General features: G+C 51.0%; 1 protein-coding gene across 1 annotated transcript; it reads right to left on the bottom strand.

Annotated features, from left to right (window-relative positions):
* Nucleotides 1-2,248: 2,248 nt before the first annotated feature.
* Ramp3 (receptor activity modifying protein 3) lies at nt 2,249-19,055 on the bottom strand. The gene is made up of 3 exons (XM_075944301.1): nt 18,948-19,055; nt 4,765-4,897; nt 2,249-3,188 (listed from the first exon to the last, which is right to left on the bottom strand). The coding sequence occupies exons 1-3, from the start codon at nt 19,000-19,002 to the stop codon at nt 2,933-2,935; spliced, it is 444 nt and encodes a 147-aa protein (XP_075800416.1). The 5' UTR covers nt 19,003-19,055; the 3' UTR covers nt 2,249-2,932.
* Between the last annotated feature and the right edge of the window lie 5,090 nt (nt 19,056-24,145).

The following is a 24,145-nucleotide window of genomic DNA, read 5'->3' as shown; positions in this document are numbered from 1 at the left end:
ACAGACACAGCACAGACACAGACACAGACTCAGCCTCAGTCACAGCACAGACACAGCACAGCACAGCCACAGATTCAGCCTCAGTCACAGCACAGGCACAGACACAGACACAGCACAGCACAGCCACAGATTCAGCCTCAGTCACAGCACAGGCACAGACACAGACACAGCACAGCACAGCCACAGATTCAGCCTCAGTCACAGCACAGGCACAGACACAGACACAGCACAGCACAGCCACAGATTCAGCCTCAGTCACAGCACAGGCACAGACTCAGCCTCAGTCACAGCACAGGCACAGACACAGACACAGCCAAGCACAGCACAGCACTGCACAGCACAGCACTGCACAGCACAGCCACAGACTCAGCTTCAGTCACAGCACAACACAGCACAGCCACAGCAACAGCACAGCACACCACACCACAGCCATAGTCCCAGCCCAGTCACATAGCCCTACATTTCCTATTCCCCCAGGACTGCCTCTCGCACCAACAGTGCCTGGCACAATTTGACAAAGCGAAGGCCTGTCTGCTCTTCCCCTGGAACCTTTTGTGCGTGCGCATGCACACACACACACACACACACACACACACTTTACATAGACATATATGCATAAAGGACATCCAGACTGCTAAGCATCAGTCTGACCCCATCCACAACTCATAGGATCACTCACTGTGTCCTTGGCTGCCACTGGTCCCATCCCAGACCCCTATCATAACGAAGTCCCTTGTGTGCCACACTGTGTAGCCTGCCCACCTGCCTGAGCACTCACAGGCCTCCCCCAGGACTCTAGCCACTCCTTCCCCCATTTTACTGCTCCACAAGGCCACTGGCCTCTTTCCCCACCCCATCACCCTTTGGGGGACAGACACTTTATCCCACAGGAATGGGCTCTAAATCAGCTATGGTGCCCACGCTTACCTCCAGGATCCCATGGAGCAATCATAGGTCTGCTGCAAATCCTTCAAGTACAGGCTAGGCCTGAGCTGCCCTGTCCAGGCCCTCACCACTGCCAACCCAACCGCACTCTGAGACCTGCCCCCAGGGAGCTGTGGCCCAGGGAACCGCTCCTTCAGGCATCTCTGACAAAGACACTTATCTCCACTTTTTGATTGTTGTTTTGTTCTTTGAGGCAGGGTCTCACTGTTGGTTGGTCTGGAACTTGCTATGTAGCCCAGGCTGCCCTCAAATTCACAGAGATCTGAACATCTCTATGCTGGGACTAAAGGCATGTGCCACCAAGCCCCAGCACTTACTCTCTATCCCTTCTTGGAGACTCCCACAGGTGGCTCTTCTGACCACAGGTGGGAACTATGACCACTCAGCTCCAAGAGAGAAAGCCTCACTGTTGCTAAGAGAAACAATGATGGGAGATTGGGTGATAGTGCCCAAAAGTCATAGAGAGGCCAGGGAAAGTAGCTCTGGGCTCACCCCTGTGTAGGAAGCTATCAGTAACCCGGGTCTCTGGAACCCAGGAGACAGCTGAAGATGTCTTCCCCAGGAGAGAGGCATGGGGTTTCTTCAGGACACTTCAACATATGCTGGGGGTGCTCAAACTGGGGGAGCAAGACAGACAGCATTGGAGATGTGGTCTCCCCAGCCCTCCCAGAACATCATTTGATGCTTCACATCTAATAAATGAGTTATGTGTCCCCACGTGTATGGATGGATGGACTAGAGGGTCCATCACTGTGGACATCGAACCAGTCCAGGACCCATGGCATCTTATCTCAGAGCTGCTACTCAAGTGGCAGGAGGTGTGCCAGGAGCCACATGGCCGGTTCACATTCCCATGACAACCTTCCACACTGGCCTTCTTCAAAAACAAGGAATGACCCCAGATCTTGTGCATGGCATAGACTCAGCCAGTCATCCACACCTGCAATCCCATGGTATCCACCAGGACTTGGGTACAGTAGGGAAACTCTCTAGCCAGAGGACAGTGATGAGGTCAGCAGCCAATACTCAATGATCCAGGTCCTCCAGCTGGAAGACAGATGAAGCCAAAGACAGTACAGCACCACCTACTGACCATCATCTGGCTGGCCATATCTGGCCAGGGCCTCTCCTCCCCAAAACCCGCAGCAGGACCTCTTGCAAAACCAGAAAAGGGAAGAAAGGAGAGAGGGTGCTAAAGCAGACCCTCCAAGACCCTCTCCTGTGGCTGCCATCCCCGGTGACTTTACTCGGAGCACTTGAGAGACGCTTTAACTACAGATCCCCTGAAATAAAACAAGAGACGCCAGATGTAAGGGGGTTCTTTAATCACAGAGAACAGACATCAGAGACAGAACAGTCGAGCACAGACTCTGCTCAGACCATGCCTTACTCCCAGGCACCCCTCAGGAGGTCCAGGCCTCACTGCGGGGCAGGTGTCTATCAAAGACTGATGAATCCCCAGCCACACAGGACAAAGAACTGGACGGATCAGACAGGCAGAGCTGTAGGTGACATGTGGCTCCCAGTGACTCCATCTCCCAGTCCTCAGGCTCTCCTTCATGTCCAACAGAGGAGATACTCAGTCTCCTAATCAGGAGGGTTCAGAGTTCCACATCTGCCAGATGACCTTGCCCAAGTGTAGCAGAGGTCAGGGTCAGGACTAGAAATGGGTCAGGACCTTGACTGGGGTCAAAGCTGAACAAGACTGCCAAGAAATGGCCAGAGACTAGGGAGCCCAGCCTGGGGAGTGGGGGCCCAGCAACAGATACTTCCATACGTGGTACACAAACGAGCTTTGTCATTTTCTTCCACTAGCCCACTGGCCCACTTGCACAGTCAGCCTGAGCTCCATCAGGCTGCAGGCTAGACAACAAGGGCCACATCAGCCTGGGCAGGAGGATTCTGCCATGGTCAGAGGAAGCGTCTACCGGTTCTCAAAGCTCTGGGCCGCATTCTTGCCAGGCATGGCCTTGCACCTGGCAGACCCTCACAGCAGCTGCTCCGTGCGCTTGCTGCGCCACACCACCAGGCCAGCCATGGCCACGGTCAGCAGGACCGGCACTGCAATCAGCGGGATGAGTATTTCGTCTGGAGGATCTTCCCAGTGGGTCCTGTCCACGGTGCAGTTGGAAAAGAACTGCCTGTGGATGTCGGTGATGAAGCTCTGGGCTAGCGGGTTGGGCCAGTAGCAGCCCACGATGTTGGTCTCCAGCTCCGTGCAATTAGTGAAGCTCTCGTAGTACCTACAGAGGCAGAAGGTTAAGACCACAGCTCTCTCAACACCCGTCACACCTGCCCCGCCCCGGGGCCCAACAGACACGGGCAGGGAATGGTCTGGGCTCAGTCCCACTTGGCCACCTACTAAAACTATGACCTCTGAAGTCACTTCCAACCGGGACATCTGTACCTGTGAAATTTTCTCCAGGTCATTTTCCTACATCTGGTCCCTGAAGCTGTAAGCTCCCAGGGTCCAGAATGATTGTTCAGCCCTCCCCAACACTATACAGGTCTCCCTAAAAGACACAGAACCCAGGCCCACAGCCACAAGGACCTGTAAAGCCCTTGTCATCAGAGCATCCTGAAGGCCTGAGGAAAGAGTCTGTCTCAGGCGGGGGCCAGCTTCCTCCCAACCAAATCAATCTGCTCTCACAAGCCAAGTAGACCTATGAGGCCTGTCCACTACTGCAAAGTTGCCCCTCCGCCCTACCTGACAGGATGCAAGGGGACTGCTATATTATGAACAAATGTGGAAAAGTCTCCCAGAGACTCTCCTGAGATGGGCCTCATCCATCCTACCAGACTTCCGTTGTTTCTATAGGCTGCCCAAGGGCTACCAGGAACCAGAGTTCAGCCTAATGTATGGAAAAGGATTTCCAAGTAGCCCCTTAGTCCAAGATGCAGTGAGCAGCCTCAGGAGGTGGTGGCCTCCCTGCTATTGGGGTCTTTGAGGCCAAGGTCAGCTAAGAGGTTCTGGAGGAAGCTGAGTGGATGGATGTCTTCCCAAAGCCAGCAGCTCTACGCAGCCTGTTCAGATGAAAGACAGACACAGGAGAAAGAGGATCCTGGCCCAGTCTTCCACGGGGTTAGGGCAGAGACCCACCTTCTCCTTCCTGTGTTGTTCCAGGAAGGAGTGGGGACTTGCCCTTTAACAGGAAGGAGCTACTTCCAACAAGCTGCTTCAAAAACGTCATTGCAGTCTGAATTGGCGGAAGCATCAGAATAAGGATGAAAAACAGGAGGGGCGGACTATCAATGTCCCAAGTCCTGTGTGTCTACTCCTCCCTGGACAGGGGTCTGGAGCCTATTCATTCACAGATTCCTGACTTACAGCAGGCTGGTTCTCAAAGTCCAAACCACATACCTGTGGCCTCCAAGGTTCTTTACAAGGAAGAATCAGAATCAAAGAGGCCAGAATCATTATCCAGACTCAGAGGCCCCACTGGGCTTCACTCTTGATGCAGCCCTGGAGATGCTCAAGCTCTCAGAGCATCTGGGACAGGGAATCATAAATACCCCCAGGAAAACCTTTTGCCTCAGAAGGCCCCTTCATCTCTATGGGTGTTGAGAACCACATGCTATGGCCCTCGTGCTTCCGGACCTTTCCATGGAACTGCCCTTACGGCTTTATGTGACTGAGCCAGGCAGACCCCAGAAGCCCCTACAGCCCAGGAATGTGTGTAGCAAAGCGAGCTGGGGACTGTGGGAGGGCTGTGGGTGGCTGTGCCTAGGACCTAGAGCGTAAGTAAGGGAGGAGCCAAAGGGCGGGGCTAGGCAGAGTGCAGTGTGCAAGGGCAGTCCCGTGACCAGCAGGGCACTCACACGACAAACTCGGACAGGTTGCACCACTTCCAGACATCCACCCTCTGCATCCTGTCAGCGAAGGTTCTCCCACAGCGGGGCAGCCTCTCCAGCATTCCCGTCTCATTGCAGCCGCACACCTGGGCACACGCATCTAGAGAGGACAGCAGAGAGGAGGAGGATGTCCAGGGGACTCTGATCAGCACATCCCTCCTGCTGATGAGCCACCATAGGCCAGTCTTTCCTCAACCCTGACCCTGTACCACAGCAGCGGCACAGGGAAGGAGCCATAGGGAAGCCCTAGGCTGGAGTCCTCAGGAGTGGGCAGAAGTCCTGGGCATACCCAAGAGCCTCCAACTTCAGCTCAGTGGCCCAGGGTGCCTGCAACAGTCTTGAGAAAGGCCCTGAGCTGGTATGGACCTCCCAGGCCTGAGATAACCTGCTCTGATTCTGGGACTCATGTTCCCAGCAATGACACTCAAGCCTGACACTGCTTGTCACCCCAGGATTTCACCATGCCATCCCCTCTACCTCACACCCGCATTCTATACGCATGAGCCTAACAGGGACCAGAAATGTCTTACTTCCCACCAAGCGTGCCGTCTTGTTCCCCAGAACTCACTCCATGCCGTGGCCATTCCAGGGGGCATAACTTCGCTGCTTCTAAACCTCCTTCACATAACCCCTATTCTGTTCCCATCATATAACCAAGGGAAACAGCTCTATTTGGCTTGGTATGTGGGTGTACAGATCCCTGCCAACTGTATACTGGTGTGTACAACCTGCTGTGTCCTGAACAGAGTGGGGGGGGGGGCGTAATGTGGGAGGTTTACGGTCCTACTTTCGTGTAGAGTGTCTGTATGGTGTGTGTATGTGTGTGTCTGTGGGTCTGTGTGGTGTGTGTGTGTGTGTGTGTCTATGTGTGTGTCTGTATGGTATGTGTATGTGTCTCTATGTATGTGTTTATGGTCTGTATGGTGTGTGTGTATGTGTGTGCACGCGCGTGTGTGTGTGTGTGGGTGTGTCTGGGTGTGTCTGGGTGTGTCTGGGTGTGTCTGGGTGTGTCTGGGTGTGTGTTGTGTCTGGGTGTGTGGGTATGTATGTGATGTCCTCCAAAGGCATCTACATCCTGGGGTTTGGTGTATGACCCAGCTCTGTGCCCTAGAAACTAGTGAAGACAGGAGGAGACAGGAGAGAAGCTCCTGCTTGGAATGGGGTAGACTTGGCTACACCAGTTATCTGCTCAGCCTCAGTTTCCCCATCTCTAAACAAAGCAAATGTCCATGGCTCGTGGTGGCAAATGCTCACCCGTTTCCCTCAGTTAGCAATGAAGTAATAGCAATAGTGGAAGAACAGATACGCAGTATTCTGAGAGGTCAGCCAAGCCTGCCGGGGTCCCATGTTCTCATGCAGCTCGCACTGGGCTGAGATCTTCTAATTAAACCACCTGAAGGAAACAGTGGGCCCAGACCTAAGCACTTTCTGTGCAATAGCTCACCAGATTTCAGAGCGGAAGCCACAGCCCTCTGGAGAGGCCCTAGGTTCACAGACAAGAGCCCACCCCACCTATGGCAGGAAGTCTGGCAATCCAGCTCACCTTGAGGGTGGCCCAAAGACCACACACTATTCTTCTGGGGACAGATAAGTGACAAGAGTGAATGAGGTGAGAAGTTACAGAGTGAGCAGGTGTGATGCCCCCAGGTGACCTTGACACTCACCTGGTAAAGGGGACACATGCCTGCAGAAAGCAAAACTGCCTTCCTCCACACCCATAGGGAGCCAGAGAACAGGACACAACAGGGCCTCCCCGCTGCCTGGGACCTGGATGCCCAGACTTGGAAGGCCTTTTTCACTCTATGCCTGTCTAAACCTATGAACCCAGGCTGATAACACTGGGTATCATCCCCAGTGGGGCAGGGCAGACAGGACCCTGTTGGTGCATACAACCATCTCTCTTCCTGCGTCTGAGCACGCTAAAGCCCCCAGGGAACTGCGGTGCGGCAGGAAAGGGCTCACAGCCCTGGCTCTGCACTGGAGCCCCACCACATGTAAGAGGTGGTGGGACAGAGGGTGACCACATCCTCCCAGGGCAGCCCCTAATAGACAGGTGTCAATGTCCCATCTCTACCCCGGCAGCAATCCATGACCTCCTGACCCTCCTTCACCCACACACTCACCTGTCCACCTGCCCACTGCAGACCTGGCTCATCTGAGAACACAGCCCGTCACACCCAGGGTCTGGCCTGTGTCTGAGACCCTGTGCCCTCTCCTACACAGAACGCCGTATACTTAGTGTCCCATAGACACCTGTAGCACGGGACCCTGTGTGGATCCACTAAGTCTGCACATAAAAATGAGGGCCTGCTGTCACTGCAAAGCATTTCACCCGGAAGTTTAAAAAAATGCATGTGATTTCTTTTTATTTTGTGTGTATGGGTGTTTTGCCTGCAAATGATGTCTCTGTGCCCACAAAGGCCAGGAAAAAATATCAGGACTTCTAGAACTGGAAGTACAGACTGTGAGCCACCACGGGGGTTGTGGGTGCGAAGAACCTCTTGCAAAAGCAGCCGGTGATCGTCACTGCTGAGCCGTCTCTCCAGCCCCCTGATTCACAGGTTTAGCAGAAGGACTGTGAGCACTTGTGTCCAGTGAAGAACTGCGCTAGGTATTTAGAAGGGAAGCAAAAAGGAACTGGCTCCTATCTCCAGGGAACCTGCAGGGTGTTAGAAGGAAACATGGGGATTCCTGCTCTGAAAGGGAAGAAACAGAGGCCAGGGCGTACAGGTCAGGGCAAGTCTGTCGACCAGGAAGTCTTAGCTCCAGGGTGTGTGAGGGCTGTGCGGGCAGGCAGCCACCTTCAGAAGACTCACAGTCTGGACTATGGTGGCTGGAGAGGGGACAGCCAGAGCTGCTTCTAAACCACAGCAAGGCCTGGTGCAAAAGCTGAGGGCGTCCTAACAGGCTTGTCCAGGTTGATCCTAGTTATCCAGGTGGCAGACAGGGCTTAGGGCAGGAGGAAAATAAGCCCAAATGTTCAAACGCTGTAGCATCAGTGGATACCGGCCATAGCCAGAAGACAGGAAGGTGATACCAGTCAGTGAAGGAAACGGTTATCTCTGGCCTCACGGAAGCTCCAGGGTGCCTCTGACACCCACCACACACGTCCTAACCTAAAGCCACACAGCTTGGAGCAAGGAACTAGCAAGCCAGCGGCTAGACGGAGTGGAACCCAGAGCCATGGGTTGCTTTTGCCCAGTCTAGAAACACTGTAGGCAGCTGAAGCCAGGATAAGGTGCGAGGGATGGTCTTCAGGAGATGGATGCTGCCTATGAAATGAGCCGGAAAGAGCTGCACACCCGGCAGGCTGGGAGTGACTGCAGCTGGGCAGGGCCGGGGGAGCCCTGGGTACACAACGACCTTGGGGATTTCTAGTCTAAACTCACATGAACTCGGGCAATCTAGGGAAACCCCAAGTCATGACACTGCAGAAGGTGACCACAGACAGTCAGGCCTACCAGAGCAGGGGCAAAGTTAGGCCCTCTCTGGGAAGACACGCCATGGTGGCAGCCCTCATGAGACTTCACCATCTGTCGTCCAGGGCAGCTGGGTGGCTCACAGTCAGCTGCAGTACAAAGAACCACCCAGGAGAACAGCACACACCAAAAAAGAAAACACAAGCAAGGGAGACAGCTCAGTGGGAAAAGCACGTGTATGAAGACCTGAGTTGGGATCCCCCAGAACCCGTGGAAAAAGCCAAGCAGGCATAGCAGCCACCAAAACTCAAGAGGCAAGGACAGCAGATCCTCAGCTTGACTAGCTGGGACTGAAGAGCTCTGGCTTCAGTGACAGATACGGCTCAGTTAATGAAGTGGAGAATGACCAAGGAGGACATCTAACATCAGTGTTGGGTCTCCACATACACACACGCATGGGCATATGTACATAAGCACACGCAGAGAGAGAGAGAGAGAGAGAGAGAGAGAGAGAGAGAGAGAGAGAGAGAGAGAGAGGAGAGAGAGAGAAGGGGAGGGGAGGGAAGGGGAGGACCCCCTGCAGGTCCAGCCACACCCACTCTAGAGTCAGCAGAGCAGGCGTGAGGAAGACGGGGCATGTTCCCTGGATCACTGGGGCCTTGCGAACTCAGGGGACCCAGACACTGCTTCCGATTGACCTGTGAGCCATTAAACTCGAGGCAGAATCCTAAAAAGCCCAGCTTAAAACAAAATGTCATTCATTCCCAGTGGCCAGCCTGAGACACTGGACAAGACCTTGTCTCTGAATGAGTGAATAAATTAATGACTAAATGATCAGCAAGCTGGGAGGAGGAAAGGAGAACTCAAATTACTAAATCAAAAATGAAAGAGAGACACGTGATGCCACACTCCTAACAACCCAGAACTTGAGAGACAGCGGCAGACAGAGCTCTGTGAGTTCTGAGCCAGCCTGGTCTACACAGTGAGCTGCGGACCACTCAGGGCTGGTGAAACCCCCGTCTTGAAATAAAAGGAAGAGAGAGGGAGCATTGCTGCATCCGCATCCACCTTCCAAAGCAAAAGCGACTATAAGCAAAGACTACGAGCATCCGTGTGATGAGAGACAAATGAGAAACCCTCCAGTAAGACAGATACAAGGGTTAAACTGCGTCCTCGGTGGAAGGTGTGGCTATGTTGAAGTCCTGGCTGGAAGCCCCTCTCTTATTTGGAAAATAGGATCTTTGCAGAAGTATTCAACTGATAATGAGTCCATTCGGGAGGGCTCTAGTCCATCTGAGTGATGCTCTCTCAGCAAAGCAACCCTAGGGTGCAGAAACAAACACAGAGGGAGGACGATGTGAAATCACGCCCACAATGCAAGGAACGCTGGGGCCACCAGGAGCCAGACAGAGGCAATGGAAGAGAACGTCCCCACTGGGGATACAGAACTAAGAGAAACTTCCATTGTCTCAGGTCACTTGGGTTTGATTCTTAGTGACAGTTGTAGGACACTACTGAAGGTATAAACTACTGAAACTCACTCAAGAAGAAATGGGAACTCTGGAGAGAACCCCAGTGGGTAATGGAACCGACTGAGTAACTAAAGCCTCTGGAAAACTAAGCCCGGGCCCAGAAGGCTGAACTGGCAAAGTCTACCAAGTGTTCAGAGAACTAACAGAAATCATCCACAAACTCTTCAGATAATAGAAGAATAGAACATCCTGACTTCTCCACGTCCTTACTCATTCTGTGAGGCCAGTTTTACCTTGGAAGAAAGCTAGACCTCTTAGGAATACAGATACAGAAACCTTGGATAAACACTAGCTATGCAACATCAGCAACACACACAAATGAATGTCCCACAGCTAAGGGGAGTTGTCCTAGAAATTCAACACACAGAAACCAGTGTAGTGTGCCACATTGGCAGAAGGGAGGATGAGGGGACCCACATGACTCAAAAAAAGCATTTGAAAAAATAAAATGTCTTTTTGCAATTTAAAAACCAAAAAAAAACTGAAAAAGAAAACACCCTTAATACATAATACATTGAAGGCAATACAGGAAAATCTCAGTTTTAACACCACGCTCCATGGTAAAAGGCTAAAACATTTTCTCCTGAGACCAGGGAAAGACAAGGATGGCTGTTTTAGCACTTCTATTGAACACAGAGCTGGAAGTACATTCCAGAACAGTGGGCAGGAAAGAAACAAACGATCCAGACTGGAAAGGAAGACAGAAAAGCATTTGTACTCACAAATGCCATGGTCTTCTACACAGCAAGCTCCAAAGGAGCCATGCCAGAATGGAAAGTGTGCAAAGAAACAGGGACAAGCCAACACGCAACAGATTGCACCAGAGGGACATGTCAGCAGTGAAGAGCACTGGATGTTTCTGCAGAAGATCCGGGTTTGTTCCCAGCACCCACATGGTGGCTCCCAACCATCTATAACTCCAGTTCTAGAAGATCCAACACCCTCTTCTGGCCTCTCTGAGTATTATACCTGTACATAGTACACACATACAAATATAGGCAAAACACTCATACACATAAAAATAACACTAGATCTTTTAAAGACATTAATAAAAATCCAAAAATAACAGAAATAATTTTTATAATAATACAGTCAAAAGAAATTAAATTCTTGGCACTCAATTTGCCAGTGAAGGCCAAATCCTATACTCTGAAAACGGTAAAACATAGGATCTATATAAATGCAAAGATAGCCCATGCTCATCAACTAGAGTATTTAGTATTACTAAGATGCTAATACTACGCTAGAGAGATGGTTCAGCTGGTAGAGGCTAGGCTCACAACCAAACATCAGGATGTCAAGGACTACCCTGGCTACTACAGCTTTCAACTTGACAAGATCTGGACCCATCCATGAGAGAAGCCTCTGGGCACACTTGGGATGGATTTTCTTGACTGTGTTAACAGAAATGAGAACACCCACCTTACGTGCGGGTGGTACCTTCTGGTGGGGGACCAGAGAGAAGGAAATCCTAGGGAAGGCATAACTGCTTTTTGCCACTTCCCTTTGCCTCTCACTGGCTGAGCTAACTGCTCTATCGCCGCTGTCACTGTTGCCAACACCCTTCACCGCCCTCAGAATTCAGGTTCTTCTGCCTTCCAGCATGAACTGAAAACCAGCGGCTCTCCAGGAATCATCCAGTGCCAGACAGGGAGTGCTGGGGTGTCTAACCTCATAGCCTGAGCAGCGGCCAGCTTCTCAGCATCTCCAGGATCAACTTATCCTATAATAAGCCAATCTAATAAATCTCCCCTTTAATATATATTCATCCAATCAATTTAATATATATTCATAGTTTTTTTCCTCTTGAGACCCTGACTAATTCAGTTACCTAAAATGCTCTATATTACTATAACGAGCACACAAGTCCCTTGCAGTAACTGATAAACTGACCTTCAGGTTCAACAAAGTGACAGTTGGGTATGGAGAGGACACAGCTCTAATTTCAGTACTTGGAAGGCAGAGGCAGGAAGAGTGGGACTCGAGGTCATCTCCAGCTGCATAGAGAGTTCAAGGCCAGCCAGAACCAGCCTAGGAAGATAGATCAGTAAAATGTTTACAGAGCCCACGTGAAGAGCCATCCATATCCTCAGATTCTCAGCGCAAACTTAAAAAAAAAAAGCAGGTGGCTGGAGAAATGACTCAACAGCTCAACAGTTAGCAACACATGCTGCTCTTGCAGAGGACCTGAATTCAGTTCTCAGCACCTACAGCAGGCAGCTTGCAACTGCCTGCAACTCCAGCTCCTGCCACTGCAATGCCCTCTTCAGGCACCTGCGCATACATGTGCAGACACACACATACAAGATAAATCTTTACAAAATAAAAACCCATTAACCTCTGGCTTCCATATGTATCTGTGCACGTACACACACAAAAAAAAAGAAAACGAGGAGAAAAAAGAAAGAAATATAGGACAGGAGAGATGGCTCAGCTGGTACAGTATCTGGCATGCAAATCTGAGGACCTGAGATTGGATTTTCAGTACCCACATAAAAGACTGGCATGGGAAGCCAGGTGTAGTGGCAACATGCCTTTGGTCCCAGCACTTGGGAGACAAACATCTTTGAACAGACATCTCTGGTCTACACGGTGAGTTCCAGGACAGCCACAGTTAGAGTCTACCTTAAAAAAAAATTTAAAAAAAAAAGCCAAACCTTGGCATGGTCATGTGCACCCGTAACTCTAGCACTACAGCTTGGAAATTTCCAGACGTGGCTGGCCAAGCCAGTCCAGCAAATGGTTATCTCTGCTTTCAATGAGAGATCTTGCCTCATAAAGACAATGAAGAGGGCTGGAGAGATGGCTTAGCACTGGCTGTTCTTCCAGAAGACCTGAGCTTGATTCCCAGAGCCCACATAGTGGCTCCCAACCCTCTGTAATTCCAAGACCAGACTTCTATTGGATACAGTATACTTTGCAACAAAATGCATCTCCAGAGATAAAGAAGACCTTTAACGACTCTCCTGGTTAGGTGTTGTTGTTTGTCTTGTTTTATTTTTGTCAACTTGACACAAGAAAAGTCATCAGAGAAGAGCAAACTACGGCTCCATATCATTGGTGCACAGCAAGTCTGTGGGGCATTTTCTTGACTGATTACTGACATGGGAGGGCTCAACCCACTGTGGGAGATATCACCACTGTGCAGGAGGTGGCCTGGATTATGTAAGAAAGCAAACTAAACAAGAGAGTAGGCCAGTAAGCAGCAACCCTCCCCTGCCTCAGTTCCTGCCTCTGGGTCCTGACTTCCTTCGTGATGGATTGTGATGGACTATGATTGAGAGGAGGAAGCAGACAAACCCTTCCCTCCCCGAGAGCTTTTTTTGGTCATAGTGTTTTATCACAACAATAGAAACCTAGCTAAGACAAAAATAAAGGTCTCAATTCAACAAGAGGCTCCAACAATCAGAGGCATTCTCGGCTTACTAACATAGACACACCAAAACGGGAAGGGACAAGGCAAAAATAACAAATTCACAATTATGGTTGAAAGAATCTGATGCTTTTTCTCTTAATAATTTAAGGAAGAAATAGATTTTTATAACAATTTTATTTTATTCTTATTTATGTGTGTGTCGATATGAGCATATGCCACATGTGTCTAGGTACCCTCAGTGGCCAAAAGCAAGTCTCAGATCCTCTGAGGCCAGAACTCCAGGGGTTGGGAGCTGGCCTGATGTGAGTGCTGGAAATGGAATCTGGGTCCTCTGGAGGAGCAGGAAGCGCCTGTTAGCTTTTAACTGCTGAACCATCTCTCTGGTCCCAGAAATAGATTGAGGAGGAGCAGTCAGGAAGATTTGGGAAAATTCTGATACTTTCATGGGTGTCTGCTTACAGAATCTCTTTTAAGACTTGATATCACTGGGGCCCAGCTTCTAGTTCGTCTCTATTCCCACAAACTCTATCTGTTCCTAACCCTAAGTCTCCCCTCCAGGGCCCTGAAGCTGCAGAGCATCCCCCATCACATCTGTCTGCTTTGTGTGTTTGAGGGTACTGGGTGCCAATTTCAGAGTTTTGGGCCCTGGGGTGTTTTGAAGGAAATAATTATTACAAAATGCCGAGTTTGCTTATCTGTTGCTGGGATAAACCCTGTCCAAAACCAACTTAGAGGAGGAGATGGTTTATGTTAGCTCACAGGTTCATCATAGAGGACCATGTAGGCAGGAAGGGACCTGGGGGCAGGTTTTCCATGAGGGAAAGCTACCTGCAGCTAGCTTCCCCTGGCTTGCTAAACTACCTTGTTAGTACAACCCAGGCCCACCTGACTAAAGGGGGCACCTCTCACTGTGGGCAAGGCCGTCCTACATCAATTGGCAATCAGAAAATGCCCCACAGATGTGACCACGGGCCAACCTGATGGAAGCAGTCCCTCAGTTGAGTGACAACCACGATCAGCCATCACATAAAGAAAAGCTTTTGAGGGGCTGGAGAGATGGCTCAGCAGTTAAGCACATTGGCCGCTTTTCTAGAGGACCCAGGTTCAATTCCCAGCACCCACGTGGCTGCTCACAACTGTCTATAACTCCAGTCCCAGGGGATCTGACACTTCCACACCAAAGCACATAGAATAAAATGAAATAAATTTTTTTTAAAAAAGAAGAAAACTTTTTGAAGACAAAGCAAAGATATTCCTGCCTGATCTAAGTGGGAGCCACCATAATGAGCCCCTCATAAAAACAGAGGCTAGGGGCTCTAAGCCCAACCCTTCTAGATAATTCTATCTTTCAGGGTAATCACATGTTACAGAACAGAGAAGCTGACTGAGCACACTAAACCCACCCAGGCCAGAGCCCAGGTCCACTGCATAGGTGAGGTGAGGACCCAGGAGTCCCAGTTTGCTACAATCCCGTGTCTGCTCCAGCGTACACACCGGGCTGAAGATGAACCACAGACCTGTTGTTCATCAAGCATGTGCACTCAGGTGGGCAGGCCCATTGCCCAGAGGCCTCACGTGAGCTCATTCTCCTCCAACACGCTTGGATCAGACTTTCACCTCTGACAAGCCCAGAAGATGCCCCATCTGTAGGTCTGAGGACCATGCTCTAGCAGCAAGGCATAAGCAACGGGCAGCAACATCCCTGCCCATTCACCTAGGCCTTAATAAACTTGATCACCGGGCCTCAGTGTCTCTGAGCCAGACACCTGTTCCCCACTTCAACCCCCGACTCTTCGCCTTCCTCAGTCTGTTGATCTCAAGGAAACATATTCCTCTCGTCCCCTCCAGTTACATGATGGGGAGACCCAAGGCCCGGAAGTAAAGCTCCTCACCCAGGAACAAACACAGAGTGAGCATCTGATCTGGGGACATCTAAGTCTCCATCTGTCCCCTGCTCAGCTGCATGTGCCAAGCCCGACAGTGCAAAGCTATGAAAGCAGCCCTGGTCCAGGTCAGGATAGGCCCTTAGGGACCGTATGCAAGCAGATGACGGTGAAGACACACTATGCTCCTTTCTCCCTCAGGCCTCCTTGTTCCATAAGCATCCTGTGTCCCGTAGACAGGCTCCCAAGCCTGGGCTCTGAAGGGTCACTGGATGCTTACCACATCCAGCTCTTCATTCCTTCATTCCTGGACCTGGCTTTCTCAGTCCCTGACAGGATCCTCCCAGTACATTAACACAGGTACTGACCTCCACCAACATCTAAATAGATGTCAGCCAGGCGAGTCCCACCAGCCACATGCTCTGGTAACTCACATGTCCCTCTTGGTCTTCCTAGGCCTGGACATCAAACAGCCCCTTCAGCCTGCCCTAATAACCAGCTGTCAGACCACCAAGGCCAGCTGCTTCCCCCTCCCCAACTTCCTGTTTTTCTCTTCTGCCCCTTAGTCCTCTTCCCTGTCCCGGTTCCTTTCCTTCTCTTCACCTGGAAGTTAGAAAGAATCGGAATCCTAGGAGGCAGCTGAAAAGTGGTCTATTTCCCTCCCCTCCATCACACACATGCACACACACACACGCACACACATGTGCACACACACCAGGTCTGGTCAGAACAGGCTTGTTCAGCCCTTTCTCTGGGCTTTACCATCCTCAGTCAAGCAGACCCAGCTCCCTAAAAAGAAGGGATGGGGTGTCTCTCACAGCACATTTCTCTCCCTGCTCCCTTGAATCTCTGTGTGCCCCAGTTTTCCACGTGTTCCAGCACTGTGATGTGCCCCAGAAGTTTAACATACCCCAGAACTTCCATGTGCCCCAGAAATGCCACACAGCCAGAACCCGTGTGTCCTAGATCTCTCTGGGCCCCAGAATCTCTATGTCCCATAACAATCACATGCTCTAGAATCTCCACACACCCCAAAATCTCCATGTGCCCCAGATCTCTGAAAACTCCAGGATCTCCAAATACCCCCAAGAACTAGAGTGAACTCTAAAATCTTTGCCTGTACCCAAATCCTACCCGACAACTCACCCAAAGACACTGATGGGGGGAAATGCCCCAAAAGTGGGTCACTGCCACTTAAACTACCGGCTGAACTGTAAAGTTCTCAGGAACTGAATCGAAGCAGAAACCCATTCTGGGTGGTTCCGTTCGGAAACAAAGAACACTTGGGCCTGTGCATCTTTTGTCTCGGTGACTTCCAGATGCTGAGAGATGATAAACAGCCAAACAGATGCATTTCCTAGAGAAAGGCCTTTTGTTGCCAGTCATCTAGAAAGGAAACCAGGCCCTCTCATCCTCCATGGAATGAGCATGGCCAGACTGTGGCCCAAAGGCCATTGTCATCTGGGGGGAGGCTGCGATTTCTGGGAGTTCTGTCCCCTGTGTCTCTTCCTTATCTCTAACGGGAGTGGACCAAATGACCTCCAAGGTAGCTCCAGTACTAGAACTTCCATGGCTGTGGTTAACAAACCACCTCCTTCAAGACCTTACGTCCCAGCACTGCTTGTCACCCATAGTGTGACAGGTGACACACTGGCATGACACTATTACTATATCTCGTGATAAAAACTGGTACCAAGGACTGGAGGCATGGTTCATGGTTAGGACACTGGCTGCTCTTCCAAAATACCAGGGTTCAATTCCCAGCATGCACACAGCAGCTCACAACCGTCTGTGATTCCAGTTCCAGAGACCAATGCACACAAAATAAAATTTTTAAAAAGATCCAATAAAGGCATAGTTTTTAAATTGTGGCACCATGTTCGCAGTCATGGACACGCACAGGGCACGCACAGATCCCGGGGTGCTCTCTGTCACGGTGCTGTGAGGGCGCATGTACCAGACACAGGCTCTGCTTTACATGAGCAGTTTGGTTCCACAGCATAGAGTGACTGACCTGAGCTGAACTGAGCAAATCAACCAACAGAGCGATACTCCACAGCTGCGCTCGGGCTGCAGCTAGGGAAACTGAGGCCAAGGGCCAGTAAGTGGACACCTGCTGGATGCCTCGTCCCAGAACCCTGATTAAAGGTTTCCTGTGAAGGACTAGAATTTCAAGGAAGCCCCACAGGCTCTCCTGATGCCGCTCTCTGTGGTGACCAGGCCCCGACTCTGTGCAGCCTAACGACAGTTCCAGACATCGCGGTCTCAGCAGAGCACAGTGACCCTAGTGATCCTAGGAGCCAGGGAGCTCAGCTCCTCCAGCGCTCAGACCCCACCTTGACGGGTCTGCACGTGACAGTACACATTTCACCTCTGACTCTGGTCTGGCCAGTGGTCTGGCCAGACTCACACCAGCCAGGTCTGTGAGAAGCTGAAACTGACCTGCCTGGGCCCTGGGTGAGGAGGATTGGCCCTTGGGGACAGTGACCCCGGGAGACCAGGACTACTAATGAGGATTTCATGCGGCTTCTGTATGTTTCCCAGTTCCACAGTGGAAGTAGTCGGGAGAGACATGGTTTCTTTCTAAATAAACTCGGAACCTTCTTTCCTCTAGACACCAAAACACCCACCAGAGCAAACTCGCCTTGGAGGCTTGCTGAAATCCCAAGACAGCACACTGACTTCTGAAAGAGGCCACAGTCCCAGTCCTTCAACGTAAAACTCCACCAAAGCCTAGGCCCCCACTCTTGAGCATGCAACACAGCTCCACTCTGGACACAGAGACCTCGTCAAGTCTCCCCCACCTTTGTCCCAACTCCCAGGCCACACCCCAAGTCATCAGTGCTGAAGAAGACACGGCAGACAGGTCCACCTTCATCTAACAGCCAAGGAGGCTGAGCCGGAAGGGAATGGAAAACATCCTAAAGGAGCCAGGGGCCGCAGCCCTGGAGGACAGACCACACACACCCTCCTGCCAACAGTTTTCCTCCCAGCTCTGGCCAGGCACTGGACTTGTCCAGCAGCTCCAGCACGGGCAAACTCTCCCACCAAAGCCCTTACAGAGGCACACACAAACCCACACAGGTGCACAGGCACACTCAGGGGCACAGACACATGCATATATGCATGCACGCAAGCAAACACACATATGTGTGCATGTACCTTCTTTTGGTTTATTTGGTTTTGGTTTTGGTTTTTCAAGACAGAGTTTCCCTGTGTGGCAGTGGCCAGACCAGGCTGGCCTCGAACTCACAGTGATCCGCCTGCCTTTGTCTCCCTAGTCTGGGATTAAAGGTGTTCACCACCACCACCTGGCAAAATATATTTAGCCTTGTGTAACTTCTTCAGTAAAATACTTCTTTTTTAGTATTTATTTTTAACAATATTTTTATTCTTTAAATTTTTATCTATGTACACAATGTATTTTGATCATATTCACCCTACTTCCTCCAGCAAGCTCCCCCCAGATCCCCTCAACATGTCTCCCTACCAACTTTATGCCCTTCCCACCCCTTTCAAAACAAGCTTAATATTTATCTCATTTCTATTTTGTGAGAGCAATGTTTCTCCCTGAGTCCTGTTTTCTCCCTGGAAAAGGATTCGGAATTCTAGGCATCCGCACCTGTGTGCCATGTGCACCGGGCAGAATGGGAGGCTCACTACCTCACCAGAGACCCTTGCTAGTCACCAGGCCATCACAGCCCTGCAGAGGACCTTGTGCATTGCAGCCCAAAGCCTTTTCCCTCAGCTCCCCTAACGGTGGAGGAGTCATGAAGACCCTCAGCAAAACCTGCCGGCAGCGCTGGAGTCAGTGTACGCCCTTTCCAAACTCTGGTAAAAAAGGAAGGAGTAGCCTAGGCTCGACGCGGGAAGATGAGAGTCCTCGAGCGTCCCAAGGCCCCGAGGGGACGGAGCGCTCCCAAACAAAATGCCTCCTTACCACAAAGCAGCAGTAACAGGGGGAGAAGGTACAGCTGCCGCACGGGGCTCTCCATGGCCAAGTAGGATGCTCCCGGCTTGCAGCAACGCTCAGAGGTAGGAGACTTGGGGCGGGGCCTGGGTGGGGTGGGGTGGGCGGGGCCTGAGTGGGGTGGGGTGGGCGGGGGCTCAGAGAGCCCCATTCTAGGCCACGCCTCCACTCCGCCCCTGACTCCGTCGGAATCCAGAAGTAACCTAGAATCCTGAGTCTTCCTCTAGAGGGACAGGTGGTGGGGACAGATGTGTGGGATGCGCGTGGGGTCTGGACTGAAACGGAGGAAGAAAGAGTGGAGTCGCGCTGGAAGACCGAGTCCTAGGTGACGGGACTAGGAAAGGGGTTCTGGCCGGAAGACTACAGTTTCGGCTGGGAATGAACGGGGTTCAGACCTTAGAGTCTAACTGGGGAGCAAGCTGGGGAAATGATGGGATACCGGTCAGGTTGATGGCGGAGGCGGGTGGGGCGGGGCAGGCAGAAGATAGACAAGAGGCTGAATTTGGAGAAACCTGGGGTTCAGCCTTGCAGGAGACCCGTGTTCCTGTGGGACCCCTGTAAGAGAAGCACATAAATTTAAGCAGACACAAGTTTGAGAGCACTGTCTCCAAGGGACAAGGAAGGGCATGAAGTGCGTTGCTGAGTAGATGGGAGACAGCGCTGCCAGGCTGGGGGCGGTGCACACGTGCAAACACAGATGGCTAAGCCAGATGCAAACTGAAGGCAGGTCGGTGACCCTGGCCCTCAAGGACCTGGCTCCTGGAAAGAAGAGGGCTTTAATTCCTCCCACCACGGGTCACTTAACCAAAACAGAACACACCTGTCCCTCTCGGCCCCAGAACAGTTTTCTGATTGCCAGTGCTGGGACACAGACAAGAGAGCCCTTTGCCCTCCAAAGTGCTTACTGTTGCCTTAGAGAGCCCGTGCCAGTCTGAGAGCTAAGGCACACACCTGGGAAGGTGGCTTCCCCACCTAGACAAGCACTCCCCTCTCTAGGCAGCAGCTACTGCCCCCATCACTGCGCCCAGCGGATCTTTCCTGACCTAGAGGGGCTCACTTTACAACTTTCTGTGAGTTTTCACCAAGAATATTCTGGTGGAGTCAGATTGATTCAAGGGAGACAACGCATGCAAATTTAAAAACAAAAAACAAAGAAACACTTTAACTGATTTAGGACTGAAGAGATGGCTCAGTGGCTTAAGAGCACTTGCAGAGGGACCTGAGTTTGGTTCCTAGCATGCAGGCGGTCATGTGCAACTCCAGCTCCATGGGATCCAGTTCCTCTCCCCTGGCCTCTGAGAGCACAGCACATTGTGCACAACCATACATAAACTAAATCAATCTTTAAGATTAAAAAAATTAATAATATTTTGAAGCAAGGTGGCAGTATTTAATCCCAGCATCCAGGAGGCAGAGGCAGGTGGTTCTCTATGAGTGCGAGGCCAGCCTGGTCTACAGAGCTAGCTCTAAAACAGTGAAGACCAGTCTGGAAAAAATAATAATAATAACATTTCGAAGAGGCCAGTTAGCAGAGAAAGACTAGGACCTCCGGAGGAAAAAAAAAACAAAAACAAAAACCTTCAGCAATCCCAGCACTCGGGAGGCAGAGGCAGGCAGATCTCTGTGAGTTCAAGGCCAGCCTGGTCTACAAGAGCTAGTTCCAGGACAGGCTCCAAAGCTACAGAGAAACCCTGTCTCAAAAAAAAAAAATCTTCAATTAAAATTCAAACTGATTTAAATTGATCAGTCACCCTGCTTCTGCCTGAGGGAATGCAGGACAGTCTAGAGGTGCCAACATCCAGGCCTCCCACCCAAAGGTGAGTGAGCCCCTCCCCTATGCTAAGGGGGCGCACCAATCAGGCCACCCCACATTCCAGCAGCTCACATTTATGGAGGACGTTCAGGTTGGCTGTCCCACAACAATCCCCACTGTGGCTCAGCAATGGCCAGCATATGGCTCGGGTGGGCCTTCAGAGATGCCACCTGAGCACCAGCTACCTGTGGGCACCAGCTCAGGGCAGCTGACGTGGCTTCCTGGGCCTGTGCAGGAAGTATTCTCTGACTCTACTGGGGGGAACCCTTGTCCAGCCCACAGAGGTAAGTCACAACACCTCAGCTCCACAGGACTGCCCAAGCCCCCGACACTCCCTCCAGGACCTCTGTCTCCATGTCACTTCTGCAAGACAGAGTCTTCGCCTTACTTCTCAGCCCATGGCCTCCCAGCGTAGGGCTCTACTACCTACAGGCTGTGAGGAACAGTGCCATGAGGGCCGGTGCCTTCCTGGCATGGGGACACCCTGCCCTTCCCATCTTTTCCCTCCTGGCCCCATGTCCTGGCTAGGCTGCACATGTGGCCCATTTGCACAGACCTGTCTCCTTCACCCAGTCACCTGCTTCTCTCTACCTCCTTCTCCAGATCCTGCTAGTCTACATAAAGCCCAGATGCTGACCTCTGGGCCCCAGCAGTGTCAAGCGAGGGATCCAGGACATGCATGAGCCAGGGACAGTCACAGCCAAGCAGTCCACCCCAGAAGTCCCGTGACTGTAAGACACAGGGATGAGACAGAGGATGGTGGCACTGCAGAGAAGCGGGCTGGGGACACGCCAGGGGATCCGTTGCTGTCACAGACACTCATTGCACGCCCACAAAACCCTGACCCCTGGCCTAAACCAGGCATCTCTGGGGGCTGTGACCCCACCTCAAACTCAGCAGCAGAAAGTTCTGGAGAGGCCTAGACTGAGAATAAACAGTTTGGAACCCTCATTTACTTGCTCAGTGCTTGACAGGGCTGACTTCTAGAGAAAACCCGCTCAGGGGGGTGGATGCTCTGTAAGTGATGAGGATGCTGGCCGTCAGCTGAGGCCATCATTCTGAGGACAATCACAAGTTAATCTATGAGTAGTCAGACCTGGAACATTAGGCCAGGAGCTCCTGGAGCCATCCTGGGACAGGGGGTCCTACAGCGGCTACGGTACCCCCTGTGTGCCTCTCAGTTCTTCAATGGGGCCACAAGAGTCCAGCTGTTGATCTTACAGGAATGGCCGCTCCTCACACATCTGTGTCTGGGCGTCTTTACCTCAGGTTCGTCAGGCTGAGCCCTCCTGTGTCTGCATCCTGTGCTGCATGCTCCACCATCATTCACAGTGCTTTAAACCAACTTCCAACCCAAGTCACTGTGCCCAGTCAATTGATCTTACTCTTCCACACTCGGCTCTAAGAGGACCAGAGAGTGTCACGTTGCCACCTGAAAGAAACACACAACTACCTGGCACTCTCGCTGAACTAGACGTGTCTGCCATGTCTTTACACACACAGGCGCATGTGCGTGCAGCTCGCACACGCACGCACACACGCATACACATTGCACACATAGCACATATATAATCCACACACAATAGACACACACATACATGTGATATACACAAGTACACACATACAGTACACACATCATGCACAAATACACACACATACACACACACACACACACACACACACACACATCACACATACTCAAGGAGCATGAAATGAATTGAGATTTCATTTCTTCCCAGTCATGAGAGTGCCTGAGAGACATTCCTGATCATTTGGCGCCCCCTGTTGGAATAGCATGTAAATAACATGGCCTCTCACTGTCGATGAGCTGACACACCTGCAGAAGGAATTCCAGAAAGGAACGTTTCTGACCCAACCCACAACTCGATAGCCAATTTGGTCTTCTTTTTAAAATGTTTTAATTAAAGCATATTAATAGTACATATGTATGTCCATTACGTAACACAGTGTGTAATGATCAAGCCACGGTAACTGACCTACAACTGTCATTGCTTTCTGTTAAGAACCTTTAAGGGGGTTGGAGAGATGGCTCAGAGGTTGAGAGAACTGACTGCTCTTCCAGAGGTCCTGAGTTCAGATCCCAGCAACCACATGGTGGCTCACGGCCATCTGTGATGAGGTTGGGTGCCCTCTTCTGGTCAGCAAGCATACAGACGGACAGGACACTGTATACATAATTATTAAATAAATCTTTAAAAAAAAGAATCTTTAAAACCCACTCTCCTGGCTACTTTGAAATATTCATTTTCTAAACCTGGTGGTAATGGCACACGCCTTTAATGCCAACACTCGGGAGGCAGAGGCAGGCGGATCTCTGTGAGTTCAAAGCCAGCCTGGTCTACAGAGCTGATTCTATGACAGCCACAGAGAAACCCTGTCTTGAAAAAAAACAAAAGAAAAAAGAAATGTTCATTTTAAATTACTTTCAATCTTAGGAAGGTGATGCTGTATTAGGAGGGATCTGGAGAGATTGCTCAGTGGTTAAGAGCACTGGCCACTCTTCCAGAGGACCCGGGTTTAATTTCCCAGAACATGGCAGCTCACAACTGTCTGTAACTCCTGTTCCAGAGGGTCCAACACCCTCTTTTGACCTCTACGGGCACCAGGTCCCATACTCATACAAAATAAACGTATATTAAAATTATAGTCAAGCATTAAGAAACTTATCCTGCCTGCCTGTGTAAACTTGACACAGACCTAGTTGAGGAATTGAATTGCCCCCATCAGATTGGCCTGTGGACATGTCTTGCTGGTTGAGGAGCCCCGCCCACTGGTATCCCTGGCAGGTGGGCCTGGTTACATAAGAATCAAGGTACTGCCTGGCGATGGTGGCGCACGCCTTTAATCCCAGCACTCGGGAGGCAGAGGCAGGCGGATCTCTGTGAGTTCGAGACCAGCCTGGTCTACAGAGCTAGTTCCAGGACAGGCTCCAAAGCCACAAAGAAACCCTGTCTCGAAAAACCAAAAAAAAAAAAAAGAATCAAGGTACTAAGCAGTCTGTGAGCAGCATGCCTCCAAGGTTTCTGCTCCGTGTTCCTGCCTAAGTTCCTGCCTTGGCTTCCCTTGATGGTAGACTATAAGCCTGTAAGATGAAATAGACCCTTCCTCCCCTCCTCCCACATTGCTTTTGGTCATGATGTTTATTGTAGCTACAGAAAAGCAAACTAGACTTCTACCACCCAAGAGCACATACACCCAGTAACCCGCCTCTGTAGGAATCCCTAATCCTGCCTCTGGATCCCTGACGGCAATGTTATTTCATTTAATCTCATACCCCGAGTTCTGCCCCTGCTGCTGGGCTGCAGAAGCCTGTGCTCCTTATGGCTGGATGCCA

The sequence above is a fragment of the Microtus pennsylvanicus genome, chromosome 12, assembly GCF_037038515.1.
Source record: "Microtus pennsylvanicus isolate mMicPen1 chromosome 12, mMicPen1.hap1, whole genome shotgun sequence".
Taxonomy (NCBI): domain Eukaryota; kingdom Metazoa; phylum Chordata; class Mammalia; order Rodentia; family Cricetidae; genus Microtus; species Microtus pennsylvanicus.
This window is presented reverse-complemented; position numbering and strand designations above follow the sequence as displayed.

Excerpts from the sequence above, each read along its gene's own strand:
- Ramp3 (XM_075944301.1), bottom strand. The coding sequence starts at position 19,002 with ATGGAGAGCCCCGTGCGGCAGCTGTACCTTCTCCCCCTGTTACTGCTG. Across the intron at positions 4,898-18,947 it reads CCTGTTACTGCTGCTTTGTG|ATGCGTGTGCCCAGGTGTGC; the intron begins GTAAGGAGGCAT and ends TGTCCTCTCTAG. Across the intron at positions 3,189-4,764 it reads AACCTGTCCGAGTTTGTCGT|GTACTACGAGAGCTTCACTA; the intron begins GTGAGTGCCCTG and ends CTGCCTCTGTAG.